Source organism: Portunus trituberculatus, chromosome 30 (genome assembly GCF_017591435.1).
Source record: "Portunus trituberculatus isolate SZX2019 chromosome 30, ASM1759143v1, whole genome shotgun sequence".
NCBI lineage: Eukaryota > Metazoa > Arthropoda > Malacostraca > Decapoda > Portunidae > Portunus > Portunus trituberculatus.
Genome location: NC_059284.1, coordinates 11351926 through 11370999, shown reverse-complemented (window position 1 = coordinate 11370999; position 19074 = coordinate 11351926). Strand labels below are relative to the sequence as shown.

The following is a 19074-nucleotide window of genomic DNA, read 5'->3' as shown; positions in this document are numbered from 1 at the left end:
TCACATCAAATACCACACGTGATTTATATATACTCTGAAAGTTCAAGGTATATATGAGTCAATTAGTTCCTTAGGCTGTATAGTTAAATGCATGAGCAATGCTGCAAGTACTGACTGGACTAATGTAATATTCATCTTGGGAAAACTCCTGATATGGAAATTAAATAAGTAACTGGCTTGTGTGCTTTTATGTGCCATGATGGTTGTTAACATATGTATATTACGGATGAATAATTGTGAGACATGAAAGGACAACATTTGGGTGTAGTGTAAGTCAAGAAATCCCAGTGAGGTAGAGATTGAGACGCGTGGCTTCCGGGGGCGGCTGTCATTATCAGAAAGTGCCTTGATTGGCAGAACCGTTGATTACAGGACATAGCCCACCAAATACAAAATACTTAGAGAAGCAATGATAATAATTATAATAATAATAATAATAATAATAATAATAATAATAACAACAACAACAACAATAAATGATAGATAATAACAAAGTAGGTAAATAAATTTTTGTTGTAACTCCACGACCATGGCTGGTGAAAGGACTTCAGCAATGTTTTGTAATATCTGTATCATGAACAACAGTTGAACCATTTCTACCGTCATATCTAAACCTTGAATTGTTCAACTCATAGGTTGACAAATTGGAGTCTGCCTTATTAACATTGATGTTCAAATGTTGAATTTGAAAAGTTTATATAATGTATTTAATAATCCTTAAACATGTTATAAAAATAATAAAAACTGGCTCAAATTTGTATATTTCTTGCGACAGACTATCTAGTTCCTATCAATGAATTTATGGGGATGGTTCTCATCTTGACTTCTTTAAGAATAACAACAAAATATCTGATGTGAAATGTTAATGTACTAAGTCTAGGATAATGACAGATCACTTGAATAAATCAAAGTTTATGTGAAATAACAACATTCAACATAACTTTATGGGAGGACCAAGTCTGTGATTCTGTTGCCTTCCCCAACACACACTTATTACTAAAACACTGCACAGGGTGGCCAGAAGTCTTCTAAATTACCTTGATACCTTCGCAAAGGTATAAGCCATTTCAATACAATAATCAATGGTACACATGTAGTGTTTTAAGTACTGTCCAATATTTTGCAAACTCTTGCCCACCATTCCTAACTTGATCAAATTCAGAAACCGAGTAGATTTTATGCACACATGAAGTCATTCTTAAAAAAAATGTATCAGACATATGGACAGGGCACTTGAAAAACCACAAATAAAGAAACAAAGAAACCAAACTTTTCCCTTTTTAAACCAGGAAAAGGAGATTGGGATAGATAAGAACCAGTGTCCACACCAAGTAAAATTACACAGTAAAAACTCACTGGTGATTGAATACAACCCCATTTCTTCATGTATGCATTAACTGCAACACAGCTGGTGATCTACAAGCATTTATAGTATTTCATAAACCTATAGCACAAAAGTTATAATGAGAAAGCACACAACAGGTATATTTCTTGATAACCCACAAAAACAATGTAAGATACTATGGAAAAACATCACTGCACAACCTAAGATGACTCATGAATGAAACAACAACAGTGATTTGGATTCAATCTGGCTGCTGGTTTGAAGATTAATATCTATCTTCCAAGACTTTTGGACCACCCTGTGTTTTTTGATACAGGCTTTGTTTGCTGAGTGGGATATTTGTTGATTATGGTGCATATTGTGGTGCATTTAACCTCGTCTTGAGGGAATGCAAACAGACTGCCTCACTACGGTAAGTACACAATACTTTCCCTGAGACCTCAATGTAAAAATTTAAGGAACATTTGGTTTCTCTCTAGGAGTCTGGAAATAATGAAGTGACTCATTGTTGGTTTACAAAAATCAGCTGAACATAGCCTAAGCACTCTAGTTCTTCCTTCTTCAGGGCAGACAGTATGAATGTTAGGAATATTGAAATGTGCATACAAACCACACATCTACACACACACACTCATACTCGGATCATAAATAGTCAAGTAAGAAAATATACAACACATTAGTTCTTCACCTCTGCCCTACATAGTATTAATTTCACTCATGAATACATACGCACAAGCACACAAACACCCACGCACACACACACACACACACACAGTAACACCTATAGCAGTATCTATTCTCAGCCTAGAGTGAACTGTTGAGTCACCTGGCCAGGACCATAGGTACACACTATTTCCGATTGGCTAACATGGTCAGTGGTAAAGGTGGGCATGCTATTCCCAAATTCAACTTCATATGAGCTTTCAACTGATCCTTCCAATGGTTTGTCTCCTTTTGTTGACTGCAAAGAGAAAGAAAAAAAAGTGAATTGTGTTGCAATTACTCCCAAGGAAAACACAAATGAAGAAATAGTGAAATAGCAAATGGACTATGTACAAATGAAGACAAATAAAATAAAACTGAAAAAATGGAAATGGTAACAATATAACTAATCAAACAGCCCTATAAAGATCAAAAGGTCTGTTGCTGTTTAGCTTTCTTTTACATTCCTTTATAAATCTTTCACTGAAAACAACTCACCTCTCTAAACTTCTGAAGATATATCTTCAATGGCTCCACATAGTTCTCAAAGCCAAGTGCATTCATCGCCCACAAGATGTCTTCCCCATTTATTGTCTTCCTCTTTTCCTGTAGAGATGAAAAATATTTACTTTAAAATGTGGAAACCCAATTTAACACTGTGGGCAAACATAACATTACCAAAGGAATGCTACAATAATGAAATGCCTTATCTTACATGATAATGCATTATGAAAGATGCACTCTGATTTCACAAATGAGAATGTGGAAAAAAATTCAAACATAAAAAAATCTCCAAAACTATTTGCCAATATTCATTACATTAATTCAAGTCTGTCTATCATACATTACTTTTGTTAGTTTGCTTAATGACATTTAAGAAGTTACAAAAAAAAATAAACTAAAATATATGAACAGTCTGTTTGACCACTGCTCTGATGTAGATGAGAGGAGGTTGTTGTCTCGTCACACACAGTAGGAATGGTGGACTGAGGTGCCTTGCCCTTGCCCTGATAGTCCAGCAGGCAGGGCAGTAAGTAATCTAACATAACAATTAACACATCTCACCTGATGGCACCTGTCTGAGGCTTCACTCGTCACAAAACTGATGAACTCACTCACACACTCTTGTACACATTCCCGTGCATCCTTTGCAATCTGAAAGGAGGACACAGAGTAAGGCATTAATATTTGCCTTTCTAATGCTGAACTTGTCTGGCTAAGCTCACTGAAACAGTTTTAATTAATCTTTGACCTAAAATTAAAATACTGCTGGTAGGGTGACAGCGAGTACATATGGGATTGCTTGCTGCGTTCTAAGCTCTTTGCATTGGGGATCAGTTGGCTGAGTGGACAACAGATGACCATAAATAATTAACACTTTAGAAGATAATTAAAGTAAAACTAAGTACAAACAGTATAGGCGCTAACTTTGCCAGTCTTGGGGATGCCTCGTTTCATTATCCTCGCCACATTAGCAATGGGAAGAAAACGGTCTTGTTCCCGCAGCACATGTGGCAATTCTTCCTTCTCCTCATCTTCATGCTGCTGGCTGTGCACGCTGTGAGCCTCCACCATGTACTGATCTGAGGTCAGGAAAGAAGCTCCAATGTCATCACTCTCAGCTCCTTCCATCTTGCTGCTGCTTCCGGACTGTTGCTGCTGTTTCTCTGAAAATACAACAATATTTCTGGTTACACCTTGGCACCAGTTTTACCATATGTCATGAATTAGCCAGGACAGTCAAGATTTCCTGGTGTCCCAGTAAGGTTGTAACTTTCCTGACAAATATCTTTTCCTACCAAAAATTAAATGCATTTACAGTAGACACATAGCAGTGTATAATATAACTGTGGCCTAATAAAAAAAAAATAAATAAATAAATAAAAAAAAAAAAAAAAACCCGGTTTGCATGTAGGAAATTACAGTAACCCTACCTTAACATATGTTTCTAATACACTCGGTTGATAATTTTCTTGTGATCTTCTAGTCCACTGACCATGTATTGTACTACAGCATCCTAATCTTCCTTAGCATTATTTTAGTTATATAATGAGTGTGGGGAAACTCATACTAACAAAGACAAGTATGAGGTACAGTACCTTATTTCAAGTTCAGTTCTTGAGCACAGAAATTTTTTTCTTTCTCACACACTGATAAGCTGCTTCTAAATTAATGATGATTAGTAATGATACAAGGAAAACCATCACTAAAAATACCTGTAACATCAATTATAAGCCCTTTTATTAGGTAGTCTGCTTTAAACTTGACTATCCGAGGCCATTACTAATATATTTTACGTGTTGCTATGAAATATGCGAAGAATGCAGCACAAACACCAGCCTGTGAATAATGAAGCAAGAACAAAGATACTGCAGCACTACATTATTGATAAGGAATGAAATCACAGCCAAGCCAGAAGATTGCCCCCAAAACTGCCAAACAGAGACCAGCAGTACCACCCCAAACATATTTATATCATCACTTCGCGTTTATTTCACCTTAGACACATATTTAAGGCCAGTAACAGTCGATACTGGACATGGATGTGATTATGACGGGTTTTGAAGGCCACCATGGCACCACTCTGCTATGCCTTCCTCCTCCTCCTCCAACTTCAACACAAAGAAGAATTTCCTCGTCGGCCATTTCTTCTCTAAAAATATTCTTCCTGCAAAGTCAAGGCACAAAATCCCTTCGTTCTCAGCCGATTGACACAGGCCTCCCTCCTCTAATGGGGACCAGGGAGAAGATTGGCAGATAATTATTGGCGCCAAACATGAAAAGTTACCTGAGATTGGACGAAATAACGGCGACTACAGATTGGTCAGAAGCGGCCACTCACAGGGCGCCGGGCCGTAAACAAACCGCCATTGGCTCTTCCCTTTCCCTCCCTCCCGCTATTGGCCCCTTCCTCCCCCTCCCTCCTTCCATCCCATCCCCTGCACCAACCCCAGACAACCACCCACTACCCCTCTCTCTCCCACTACTGCAACTATCCTTCCCCATCCAAGAAACACCTACAACTTCCTTCTCCCCATTCACTCCTATTCCCCAAGCAGTAACCCTCTCTCCCCATCAATTCCATCACTCCATCCCCAACCCCAATACCTGTCCCCTTACCTCTCCCCAGTCCCCAACTCTCCCACATCTGGCTCTTCCCGGCTCCCGCCTTTGCTCCCTCCCAACCCCAGTCTCCTATTGGTCACTTTCACGTGTACCAGATTGTTAGCTACACGTGGATTTGTTATTCCACATCCATCATGTTTGCAGGGTGGAATAATTCTAGTATTGCACAAAGCCACGTGATATTATCTATTGACCGGAAACTCTTTTCTTAACATGAGTTGCAAGGCGTGGGTTATCTAGGGCTTACGGGATTATCGTACATGTTACAACGTTCTTTTATCTCCCTTTTACTAATCTATGAGACGTTTGCGACCAACATTCCCATACAAGACTTTAGGTTATATTGCGTGACGATGTCATATATTCCTGAAGGATACTCAATCATTATATAAAAGCTTACTTTTCTACAGTTATCATACATGAAATACAAACACAGGAATGACATTATCAGCTCCCGCCACAATATTCTTTTCTTTTCTCTCATTTACGATATTGTAACTTTAGCGTTTGGATTATACACAACAAATATTACACTTGAAATTAGGCTGAATAAACGATAACAGACAGAAAGTAATGAAACAAAAATTATAACTAATAATAACAATAACAAATTTTTTTGTAACAAATACGAAAATACCATCACAACCGAGTAGAATTAGGATAAAGCAAGTATAAGAAAATAATAAATAAATATCTTGAAAGAAAGGGTATATTATAAATATATATACAACAGTTCCTGCTAAAACATTGTTTTCAAGATGTTCGATAGAAGAGAGAACAAAGGACGAGGATGCGAACAGGATGGAACAGCCAAAAAGAGCAAAGTCGGAGTGGCTTCTTTCGGCTACCCAGCCTCAATATACTAGACTTTCTGCCCCCTATATATCACAGTTAAGGGAATGATATACACGTTTATCACTCGTACTTAATATTTACCGGATTATTTGCACAATGACGAATAATTTTGAAGCGTGGCTAATCTTAAACCCGCCCGATTTAAATTCGTTGATAGATGTTTTTTTTCTACATCCTCCGATATATATATATATATATATATATATATATATATATATATATATATATATATATATATATATATATATATATATATATATATATATATGCTAATGCTTCCGAAACACCTATACAAGGGCTTCATAATTGCACTGCGTAATTTCAAAGCCCCCAGAATTATCCACCATCACCTATATGTTTTCAATAGTCCCAGGAAACTCAACTACATAATTAGCAATGAAGGAAGAGACTAGTACAAAGGCCTCCCACTATGTTGCATACCTTTCATACAAGCAATTAGCTAAGTAAATAAACACTGCCCCAGGGAAATGAATAAACAAAATAAACAAAAGTAATAGTAAAAGAAAGTTGCCATTCCTCATACACTGGAATAAGATATTGATGAAGCTTTTAATGGAACACTCAAATACCAAAGCTTATCTAAGCAGGAAATAGGACTACATACATTTATATACTAAGAATAAATTTATTAACTGTTACTATGATAGGGCACAATAAAACAAAATATAAGCCATCACTTCATTATGGTGGTATTCTTTCTCTTCTAAACTGACTAAATTCAGAGGGGTTTTTTTTATACATCAAGGCAAAGAAGGAATGTGACTATGAAACTTTAATAGAAAAAAATACAATGATCAATAATTTGAATTATATATAAATTATACTCAATTTTCTTTGTGGTGAGCCGTTAGTAATAAATGGGAAATGCTCAGGACATCAAGAGCAATGAATGTGACACAACACCAACCTGCTTTACTCCTAGTCTCCAACATTCACCTCATAGTAGTCAAGTGGCTCCCGTTTGACACCCTTCACTCTGGCCACTTCCCCATCCACTTCTATCTCCACTTCCACAGCCTGGTCACATCCACCAACAAACCCCTTCACTATGGAAAGTACCACTGGTCTTCGTTCATTTTTGTAATTCTCTCTCTCCATGGAACACTGGATGTTGCTTGACTTATTGCTGATGATGGGGGAGTGTTCATTTGTTATCTCTATCATGTTAGTGACTCTTGGCTGACTCTTGTGTTGTACTATAGCTAATTTCTTATTCACTTGTAAAGGGAAAAACTGTGACTCTCCTTTAATTTCCATTACAGGTAGTGCAACATTTAAACTGTCAAAAGATGTAAAGGAGTTTGCATTCATGTCATCTTTAGTCTCAATTCTTTCTAGAGATGTGTTTATGCAATGTGTATTTCCTATCGTTCTAGCTCTACAATTAGTCTTCTCCAAGTACTGTACATGGACTGGGTCATTATTTTCCCAGCCCTCTATCAGCTTTTCTATAACAGAAATACGTTCTTTGAAGACTCTAGAATCACAGTTTTCCATCACACTGAAGAGTCTGGTTCTTACTTCACCAAGAACTTCTCTTCTCACATCAAGGTCAAGTTCAGGTTCTTGCTCCTCTCTTTCCACCTCTGCTATCATCTCCCCCTCCTGGTGCTGTTGCTGGTGTTCTTGTCTTTTAGCAGTTTTAGCAATGGTAGCCTCTCCCCAATAGTCACATTCATCTCTGTCAATTTTCCTCACTACCTCTTCCTTCCTAAAATGAACACCTTGAGCAGAACTGTCCATAATCATATCCCCATCTGCTTCCTCTTCTTCCTCTTCCTCCTCGTCCTCAGAGCCTGGAGATTTGGCTACATTTCCTTGAGTTGTCTTCATGGCTTTGACTCGAGAGCGAATATTCTTGGCATCCTGCAGGGTGGTGGCTCGACGGAACTGGACCCGGAGGAAGTGCTGAAGGGCCCGACTGTTGGACATCACCTCCACCACATCTGCCACCTCCTTCAGCTCGGCATTAGTGATGCGACGATTGATGGCATAGAAGGGGGCCATCTCACAGCTCACATCATGGTTGTGCCGCATGTTGGCCTGGGATATGACAAGCGCGCCACAGTTGTATGACACGGACAGCATGGCCTCGCACCCACACGGGAGGTATCTGGGGGTGGAGGAGGATGAGGATGAGGATGTGGAGGAGGAGGAGGAGGAGGAGGAGGAGGAGGAGGAGGAGGAGGAGGAGGAGGAGGAGGAGGAGGAGGAGGAGGAGGAGGAGGAGGAGGAGGAGGAGGAGGAGGAGGAGGAGGAGGAGGGAAAGGGAGAGGTGAGACAGCCAGGTAAGGATGATACCCCATGCCTCTTTAAGATTTTCTTCCAAACTATATTCATAAATTCCTGAGAACGAGACAGAAACCTAAGTCTGTACTTGGTGCTATATTCCCATGCCATCACTGAGTACATTGGCTTAAGTCCTTATCTTTACCACATGAAAAACAAGAAAGTTTCACCCTTGTAGTCAAGTCACATAAAAGAGTATTCCCCAAGGCAAGATAAGATGCAGCCCATCACCATCAAGGAAAGCAACATGCATAGTTTTAGCTGACAGGAGATGTTTGCCTGGGTGAAAACACCCAGCTAGCTAGCTGAATCATGTCCCTTTCATTGACCTGCTGACTGAGATGCACCATATTGCAGGGGGCAACCCCTGTTAGGGGCTTCCACTGACCTTTGCTTGGTGCGAATGCCTTGGCCAGCTATCTTAGGATGGCCGTAGTGCACACAGCAGTACCGCACAGTGACGAACTTGAAATGGGATGGAATGAAATTCCTCTTCCTACGAGAATTTTCATAGGCAACACTGCATGAGGACTTGATTCGAAATACTGAACCAGTTTCGGCTTTAAATTTGTTGAACAGCTTCTCAAACTCTGTCAAAGAAACCATCATGTCATACACACCAGTATGTAGGTCATATGTACACATTGGTACACTTTTCTGATAATAATCATCTTCACCTATTTCCCTCTCTCTCTCTCTCTCTCTCTCTCTCTCTCTCTCTCTCTCTCTCTCTCTCTCCCCATTCTTTCACTCATCTATTCTTCCCTCATAAAGTCAATACTCTTCACATTTCACATACATCACTTTCATGTAGACAAATACATTTTTACATTCTTTGTGAATAAAATCTATCGTACCTTAAAACAAACACAGTAAGGATTCTATACATTATAGGATGAAAGAAGGAATCTCCTCCAGAATTATATATATATATATATATATATATATATATATATATATATATATATATATATATATATATATATATATATATATTCAAGTAAATTTTCTTTTGAGGTTAAAATATTCCTAGATTACAGCTTAATCATATCACTTACAAAATCAATACAACATTGTTCTAATTGTAGTGATAAATGGTCTCTTTTAACAATAAGTGATAGACAACACTCAACTGAAAATAGGGATATTTCTATATTTTTAGACATACTCTGAGAACATATAAAGTCAAAAGATTAATGAAGAACATGAGCACAGCAGAACAAGCTGCTAGGCATTCTGATGTTTAACTGGTAATGCCTTTATTGATAATAAAAATAAAGTGAATTTAAATAAACAAAATAAAACATTGAAATACATGAATACACAGAAACCATAACAACTGATTACCTATTAAAAATTAGTTTACAAGTCTTGCTTTGCCAGTATCTACTCTGGCATTGTTCTTCCTACAAATTCATGGTTTTCTTACAACTAACCTCTTGCCAAGACAAAAGTTATAATCAGTATCAAGCTATGCTCCCTAAAATCATCCAACATTTAGAAATAAATCGAACAACACTATGAACAACATATTACAAACTAAATTTCAGCAATAAGTAATAATTTACAAGAGGTTCCTAGTTGTAAGTAGGAAGCTTGAATGTGGATTACAAATATCAAAATATAACAGAGAGAGAGAGAGAGAGAGAGAGAGAGAGAGAGAGAGAGAGAGAGAGAGAGAGAGAGAGAGAGAGAGAGAGATCTGAGATGCTGTTCATCACACTTTGACCATAAAACTGAAGAAAAAAATACAAAACAACCTTAACGTTACTGTTAAAAATCAATGAAATAAAAAAAATCGACGTTCCATGTTAAAAATAATGTTAACAGCATGACACTATTACAAATAATTATTGCTACTAATGCAAACATTATTCCCACTAACCTTTAAAGCTATTAAATGATGTTTGGACGAAAATGCGATTGAATTGCTGGGTTAAATCAACCACATAAGCTTGAGAGAGGTCTGGTCCCGATATTTCCTCCCAAGGCGCCTCCACTACCTCCTCCACAGTCTCTAGCAGTCCTGCGGGGCCTTCCACACGCCCCTCATTCTCCAGTTTGACTCCAACGTTCCCCAGGTGGACAGGAGGTGAAGACTCAACATTATGATCACCTCTTCCTTCGTCACCCACAGGTAGGTTATCTTCACCAGGTATACAGGTGTCCCCTCTAATTTGGCATTTGGCACTTATCTTTTTCATATTTTATTAGTATTTGAACCCTGGTGCTCCATAAACTCGTTCGCAGCTATAGAACTGGTTGAGTATCTACGGTAAGTGGGAATCAACAGTCTCGACACCAGTGTTTGACTGCAGCCATCACGAGGTAAACAAACGGTAAGGGCTGCCAACATTTTCTACTCACGAGTCACTATCATCAGTCACCTCTATACAGAAACTTCCTGCTGCCCATTATGACTGCTTTCCCCAGCACTGTCCCCGTTCACACCCTATTAATTTGTAAAAAAAAAAAAAAAAACCTAGGTTGAGGGGATGGACGACGAAGATTTAGAGGAGGGATTAGAATGAAAGCTGTTGGTTCTATAGGTAGCTATTAATAGTTTTTATTTATCTTATACCGTGGCGCGATTTTTTAAGCCTTCTTCACGCTGCCGTAGTGCAAGATCTATAATGGTTTGTGACGAGTGACGGTAGACCTCACCTCTGACGACCTGCCGCGGATCCCCAGCGGGAGGAAAATCAAGGCGGCTGTATGTGAACATTTTCATTGGCTTACATTGTAATATCAGTATATATATATATATATATATATATATATATATATATATATATATATATATATATATATATATATATATATATATATATATATATATATATATATATATATATATATATATATATATATATATATATATATATATATATATATATATATATATATATATACACACACACACACACACGTGTGTGTGTGTGTGTGTGTGTGTTTGAAATTGCCAATTTAAATATCTAGCATTTATCATTTCTATCTACATAAAGCAAATCACACAGCTCTTTCATAAATATTTTTGTAAAAAAATAATAATAAATATATAAATAAAAGACACACGGCCGTCTTCATAATATATTGTGGTTCCCTTTTAAAACTGATGGGAAATACCTAAACTATAGCAAACTAACATGAAAAAAATCATTCGTAATGGTATGAATTGAGTGGTATGCAGCAGCAGCAGCAGTAGTAGAAGTAGAAATGCAATGGTAAAATGCCGGCCAACTGCAGTGATACTGCACCGCCACCCATCCCGGCCACCGATCCGCCGAGTGGTGCCGACACATTATTCATTCTTAGCGGTAGGAAGCAGCAGAGTCCCGGCACAGACGCTAAACGGTACAAGCGTCAAGCGGTACCGGAAATGATGCCGGCACATTCAGTCGTACCAGTACAGACGCGTCTCGCCCAGCTACTGAGACCGCGCCGACGCGCCAGGGCAACCAGTGGGTACCAGTGTGAAGCGGTACCGAGAGTGAGAATGACTCAATGTTACCGTCTTACCCATCACCGCTCGCCTTGAGCCACCTCCACGCTGTATACAATTTGCTCAGTACCGTTCGGCTATTTACCTGTACGAAAATTTTTTACCGGTACAGTACCGTTAAGGCTGATACCAGTATTACCGGTACTGGTACAGGAACTTGCCCACCAGTCCATGAGCCGCACTGCACTTGGCAGGACAAGGCGCTGGCCGTGAGGGACAGTGAGTGGTGGAGATGAAGATACCGATTATAGTGATATCTATAGTAGCGAAGAGAATATTGTGTGTGTAGCCTCACAGTAATCAGAGGTTAACTATTTAAACATGGTTGAGGACACAAAGTGGACAGTGGAGTGTGAGTGCCTGCTAGTGACACGGACAGCCGCCGCCGAGCAGTCTTTGGCTAACGTAAGTAATATATTGGTGTAACTCATCTTTTCACGGTGGTGCCATGTCATAACCTAACGTTGGTAACCTCCAGGACAACATATCAGTGAACTAACACCTGCACATACTTATAAAACCAAATAATTCAAATCTTGAAAACGTAAACAAACCGATCCCCTGACCCGCCGCCTCTCTCTCAGCCATTATCTGCCTCATCTCTCACTCATTACAGGCCAGACAGGTCACAAAGTGGAGCCATAGGCCTAATCTTTCATGTCAGTTGTTGAGATATATCCGCAATTACCTGATTTGTGTGCTATGGAGGCTCAGTGAGAAGAAGCGGGCCTACCCATGACGTCACGAGCCCCAGGCTGTGACGTCATCACCAGCTCCCGCCCAAAATGCCGGTCCCAGATGCTCGACTTCCACTATTATTTATATTTGTCTCAGTTCATTTATTTCGAGTCACAAGTGCCTTTTAAGGGTTTCTAATGATAGTTCGCAGTGTTTTACGTGTCTTCCATGCTTGAGTTGAGTGAAGTACGGTGATGTAGAGGGTGTTTATGACTTGAATGGGAGGGCCAAAATACGCTAAAATTTTTACCTCCGCTATCTGTGATTTTTTATTTGAGGTTGTAGCGAAGTGTTTGTGTTTTCAAAAGATGGTTTATCATGAGAAAAGTGTGCAAGGCTCCTGAGAAGTTAAAGATGTGGACTTTAAGAATGATATGTAGTCCTGTTAATATTGTAAACAACGTCATTTTTAAATATTATTTTTCTAATAGGGCGAGTTGCCAGGTTTTGATATATCGAAATGATAGTCATAATTTTTGAAAAACGTTATCGATTCAGTTGAATGAAATTGGTGGGCTTTGAAATTGTGTTTAAGCAAGTCGAAGTTCTAATACTTTATTTAGTATATTTTTGAGCTATTTTTATTATTCCTTTTCTCGGCAATGTTTTTTGTATTTTAGAAGTTAGTTTCGATTGATAACGAGTCAGAATTTTTATAACATTCGTGTCCAGCTGCCTTTTTGGGAATCCTCATTTTCAAAATGATTTGCGTAACGAATATATGTGACGTCATCAAGGGAGGGCCGACCCCCCAACCCCGGCTGGACCCAGGCCGATACCTGGCTCCAGGCCCAAGGGTGTGGGGGGGTGTGTGTGTGTGTGTGTGTGTGTGTGTGTGTGTGTGTGTGTGTGTGTGTGTGTTGCCTTATCTTTCGTTATGAGGGAGCCCACCAGCTGGAACCACTGACACCCAGCTCCCAGCTGGAGGGTGTTGGAGGAAGGTGGTGTGTGTGTGTGTGTGTGTGTGTGTGTGTGTGTGTTGTCTTTCATGATGTACTTAGTGTGTGTGTGTGTGTGTAATTCACTATGGTCGCCCGGTAGTCACCCAGCCAGCCTTCCCCATTACGGAGCAAGCTCAGAGCTCATAGAGCGATCTTCGGATAGGACTGAGACTGTGTGTGTGTGTGTGTGTGTGTGTGTCCTTTTCTTTCATGGTACTTAGCGTGTGTGTGTGTGTGTGTGTGTGTGTGTGTGTGTGTGTGTGTGTGTGTGTGTGTGATTCACTATGGTCGCCCGGTAGTCACCCAGCCAGCCTTCCCCATTACGGAACAAGCTCAGAGCACATAGACAGATCTTCGAATAGGACCCAGACTGTGTGTGTGTGTGTGTGTGTGTGTGTGTGTGTCTTCATAATATTGTTGCGAAGGTGTATTGCAGCAGCCTCCCAGATATGTACGTGTGCCTGTGTGAGTGTGGAGCAGCGTCATAAGAAAGTACATATGGGTAGTACATATGAGTACATATGTGCAGACTTTAGCTAAAGGGTGAGCGAGGTGTTGGTTGCTCGTGTTTATGAAACTGTCACACCTTAATGGAAGGGACGCTGAGCTAGGCCTCTATGACGGAGGTGCGATCCCGGAGGTCACGGGGAGATAAGAGTTTGTGTCTGTGTGTGTGTATGGGTGAGGGCACTGGCCAGCCCTGGGATAATTGTCATACGGTACCGTGTAAATAAATGCATGCATGTGTGAATTGCTTGTAGCCAGCATTATCAGGGATATATTGGTAATTAGCGGTTAAGGTAGATAGCGTTACCTAATAAGCTGAAATAGACTCGTAAGGACATTGCCTGGCAGGTGCGACGGCACAGGAGGCGTGGTTTGTGGGGCACTGTGTGGCACCGACGAGGACAGAGGACAGGATCGAGTGTAGCAAGAGACCGCGAAGGAACAAGTCATACTCTGGGGAGCAGTCAGAGAGTGAACGAGAGACAGAGAGACAGTGAAGTGCTGTAATATAGAGAAAATAAGGAAGAAGTGTTTCCTTCTCCCCACTCTGTATGACTGAGCTGAGTGAGAGTAGGTGCTATAGCAGCAGACAGCCAGGTGTGAGAGAGAGATCTGCCCGCCGCTCCACCCCAGCCGCGCCGCGCCACCCAGGTAAAGTCCTTCTCCGCGACACACACGCCCCGAATCCCGAGATTGTGAGGCGTCCCCTCCCTGAAGAAGCTGAAGGATGGTCGCAGCAATATATTGTGGTTCCCTTTTAAAACTGATGGGACACATTATTCATTCTTAGCGGTAGGAAGCAGCAGAGTCGCGGCACAGAGGCTATATTGGCTTACATTATCAATATATATATATATATATATATATATATATATATATATATATATATATATATATATATATATATATATATATATATATATATATATATATATATATATATATATATATATATATACACACACACACACACACATGTGTGTGTGTGTGTGTGTGTGTGTGTTTGAAATTGCCAATTTAAATATCTAGCATTTATCATTTCTATCTACGTAAAGCAAATCACACAGCTCTTTCATAAATATTTTTGTAAAAAAATAATAATAATAATAAATATATAAATAAAAGACACACGGCCGTCTTCATAATATATTGTGGTTCCCTTTTAAAACTGATGGGAAATACCTAAACTTTAGCAAACTAACATGAAAAAAATAATTCGTAATGGTATGAATTGAGTGGTATGCAGCAGCAGCAGCAGTAGTAGAAGTAGAAATGCAATGGTAAAATGCCGGCCAACTGCAGTGTTACTGCACCGCCAGACGCCAGTCCGCCAGACCGCCACCCGTCCCGGCCACCGATCCGCCGAGTGGTGCCGACACATTATTCATTCTTAGCGGTAGGAAGCAGCAGAGTCCCGGCACAGACGCTAGACGGTACAAGCGTCAAGCGGTACCGGAAATGATGCCGGCACATTCAGTCGTACCAGTACAGACGCGTCTCGCCGAGCTACCGAGACCGCGCCGACGCGCCAGGGTAGCCAGTCGGTACCAGTGTGGAGCGGTACCGAGTGAGAATGACTCAATGTTACCGTCTTACCCATCACCGCTCACCTTGAGCCACCTCCACGCTGTATACAATTTGCTCAATACCGTTTTGACTATTTACCGGTACGAAAATTTTACCGGTACAGTACCGTTAAGGCTGGTACCGGTATTACTGGTATTGGTACCGGAACTTGCCCGTGGTTTGTTTACATAGGAAGGTGGCTCAGTGGCACACACCCGGTGCCACTTTTCCAAAGTTGTCGTGAGGGATATTGTGAGATCTAATCTTTTTGCAATGCAAGAAACCACGAAAGGCTTGCAAGGCACTCAAGTGGATGCACTGTTGAAGTAAGTTGGTAGTTACGGAACGAATCCAGGTAAACTAATTAAGACCGTATCTGTACTTGAGTATTTGTGAAAATATGAAGAAAATAGTGGAAGCTTTACCTAGTGGTGGTGATTTGGATGCTACAGGGAGAGCAGCGTGGACAGGCGGCTTCGTGTGAATGGTATGGGTCTGGCGCTGGTTGGTGTGACAGGAGGGGCAGCTGTTGCTCTCAGTATCATTGCAGCACCATTCGTGACCCCTGCCCTTAGGAAGGTATTTCGGCTTCAGAAAAAAAAAAAAAATGCCTTGTTGCTAAATTTCAGAAAAAAAAAAAATTTAATACCAGTAGGAATGTCACCTAATGATACAACCAATGTTAATGTGTCTTTCCTTCTTATGACTTGCTCTTGTTGTGTTACCTTCACCTTTGACAGATTCAGCTATTTTGAAAGAATCTTATGTCTATTTTTTTTCTAGGAAAGCACTAATTTATCCTTTAATATTGTTTGATCGTAAGTAAGGAAAACTCTTTTATTCCCCTTTTAAAAACAACAATAATTGAGAACATAGTTTTATCCTTTTAGACCAGGGTCTCAACCTGTGAAGCACTGCAGGCTAAGACTAGTGTTTCTTTGCATACTAGTGGGTTGCACTGATGACCCAATAAATGATTTGCTGGGAGGCACACACCTCTAGTGTTGGCAAGTGGCTGCAGCCTGCACTAAATGGTCTGTGGGTTGCAGGTTGGGAGCCCCTGTCTTGAATAGTAAACCTTACTAACCTCAGTCATTGGTACTTTCAGGTATGCCTACCTTATGTCCCTGCCACAAGTCGGCAAGTGAGGAATGTGGTGACAGGCCTCAAGGGACGCTCTGGTCGACTGGTGGATCTCGGCAGTGGTGACGGCAGAATTGTAAGCTTAGAAGAGGCGAAGGATGAAGGGAAATAGGGAATATAGGGACAGGGGATGAGTCACTAAGTGTGACTGGAAGACTGGAAATAGAGAGACTGTGCTGTGCGCTTGGGCAAATGAGGATGGTGGATTGATTATGTGACTAGGAGGTAGGGATAAGTACAACTATTTGATATTTTCCTTAACAGCCTCATGCTTCAAAACGATACTGAAAGTTATATTTTTGTTTGCAAAAGAGACTATTTTGTGATATTATGTACAGGCAACCCCTGCTTAATGAAGGGATTACGTTCCTAAAAAACCCTTCGTTAAGCGAAACTTCGTTAAGTGAACCCATTATAACAAGTTTAACCCCTGACGAACTTCCATTGAGAATAAACAAAGTGAGAGTGCATCATAGTACAGTGAAAGGTTTAATGAAAGTAAAAATTATGAAGCTAAACATTTAGGCAGTTTAATTTAAGTCATTATAATGTACACTAATGTATGTATGTATGGACATAACTTTATAATGTTAATGATCTTAAATTTATGAAGGGAGGGAGAGTGAAACGGGAAAGACACTAACCGGCAACCTGTGGAATGTAAACAAAGGGTGCATCATTGTATCACATACAAAACTTATGCATCACATTTCCACAAGGCTTTCCATTTTATCCACTGTAGTCACGAGTTCAGGTGGTTCTTTTACCTTGCAAGAAAGATACGGACTCACCAGCCTTCTTAATAGAGTCTGCTGACTTGAAAATACTAGAGACAGTAGATGCAGTCAAGATGGTGGCAAGCAATGCTATTAGTTTTCTGGCCTCTCTCGTGTCTGTGAATAATATCCAGCTTCACTTTGAGAGTAAGAGACTTCCTGATCTTCTTAGCAACGCTAGATGACATTCCAGGGCGTTTTGGAGGTAAATTGAGCAAGGGAAGACGAGCTGGTGCTGACGCTGTTATTGTTTTGAACAGGGGCAATGAGTGGTGCGGGTTTTGTCCACGAGAGGCGCTGGTGTATTCAAAAGCCTGTCGGCTTGCGTGATACGGCGGGGCTTTCAAACTTGGAAAAAATTACCTGGATAAAATTTCGTTAAAGCGAGTTTGGTGTTCGTTAAACAAGCAGATGGTAGTAAAATTAAACCTTCGTTGTAGCGATTTTTCGTTGTGTGAACCTTCGTTAAGCGGGGGTTGCCTGTATTATGAATTTTATGTAGTGTATTTTTGTTATAAAATTCTCAGTAATATTATGTGGCAATGTCCATCAATTGAGACTGCACTTGATACCAAACATTTACATACTCTTATTGCTTGAGGTTGTGGCAGCTGCTCGTCACGCTCAGTTGAAGGCAGTTGGGGTGGAGCTGAATCCATGGCTTGTGTGGTATTCACGGTGGGCTGCTTGGCGAGGAGGAGTGGCCAGCTCCACCTCCTTTGTCACCCAAGACTTGTGGCGGCTTGACCTGAGGGACTACCAGAACATTGTCATTTTTGGAGTGGAGGAGATGGTGAGTGCCAAGGAAGTTGCATCATGGGTGGATGGCTCTGTATCATCAGTGTTAGACATACATCATGCTATGGATGTGGTCATGGTGATTGTAATAGTTTGCTCTTATTGTCAACAGATGCCAGATCTTGAGTCAAAGCTGTCACAAGAATTAACACAAGACAGTCTAGTCATTGCCTGTCGTTTTCCACTCCCATCTTGGAAACCTACTGCCACTATAGGCCATGGCTTGGACTCAGTGTGGCTCTATCATAGACCACTCAAGGCTACACTTCAAACTGTGGAAGCTCCAGAACTCCTCACATCAGAGTCCAATAAGGCAAGATAGCATTAGCTTTTGCTGGCCTCCACTCATCTTGTACTAGAAGAAACTGTATCATGGCCTGGAGAAATGGGTGATTGTCATCGTGCATTCAGTAAGTTTTAATTTCTAGCTGTTGGATCTGAAAAAGGGTCATCAACATGTAGGAAGGAAAACAATGGCAGCTGGAGGATCAGTTGAAAGAGGAAAGTTTAATTGCATTTAGTATTACTGAATACAACAGGAGGTGAGTGTTCTAGTGAAAGCAGGTTTGCTACTGTCTGTAATTTTTGGGTTTTGCAAAGTTGTGCCTGTATGTAAAATTAGTGTATGTAGGCATTTTATCAATAGAAAATATATTACACAAATTATTTCCTTAACCTTTAGTATATTTTATGATTAGTAAGAATGATGAAAGACTGCCTTACATCTCAATAGGATTCAGAAGATCTAAGTAGCATGGCTTTGGC

The 19074-nt window shown here is 40.3% G+C and overlaps 2 protein-coding genes across 5 annotated transcripts; one reads left to right on the top strand and one right to left on the bottom strand.

Moving 5' to 3' along the window:
* Positions 1–896: 896 nt before the first annotated feature.
* LOC123510895 (nuclear transcription factor Y subunit B-1-like) lies at positions 897–10800 on the bottom strand. Of its 4 annotated transcripts, none has more exons than XM_045266365.1 (5): positions 10224–10781; positions 3476–3714; positions 3113–3202; positions 2546–2653; positions 897–2306 (listed from the first exon to the last, which is right to left on the bottom strand). In XM_045266365.1, the coding sequence occupies exons 1-5, from the start codon at positions 10540–10542 to the stop codon at positions 2145–2147; spliced, it is 918 nt and encodes a 305-aa protein (XP_045122300.1). In that variant the 5' UTR covers positions 10543–10781; the 3' UTR covers positions 897–2144. The 4 variants fall into 4 exon arrangements, with proteins under 4 accessions (XP_045122300.1, XP_045122301.1, XP_045122298.1 ...); XM_045266366.1 differs by lacking the exon at positions 10224–10781 and adding an exon at positions 5168–5210; XM_045266363.1 differs by lacking the exons at positions 897–2306; positions 2546–2653; positions 3113–3202; positions 3476–3714 and adding exons at positions 6716–8162; positions 8727–8928 and having other exon boundaries at positions 10224–10800.
* A 4832-nt stretch (positions 10801–15632) lies between these two features.
* LOC123510893 (ATP synthase subunit C lysine N-methyltransferase-like) lies at positions 15633–18968 on the top strand. Its single transcript, XM_045266361.1, has 5 exons — positions 15633–15918; positions 16045–16171; positions 16701–16811; positions 18113–18304; positions 18422–18968. Exons 1-5 carry the CDS (start codon positions 15866–15868, stop codon positions 18629–18631), a joined length of 693 nt encoding a protein of 230 aa, XP_045122296.1. The 5' UTR covers positions 15633–15865; the 3' UTR covers positions 18632–18968.
* The last annotated feature ends 106 nt before the right edge of the window (positions 18969–19074 follow it).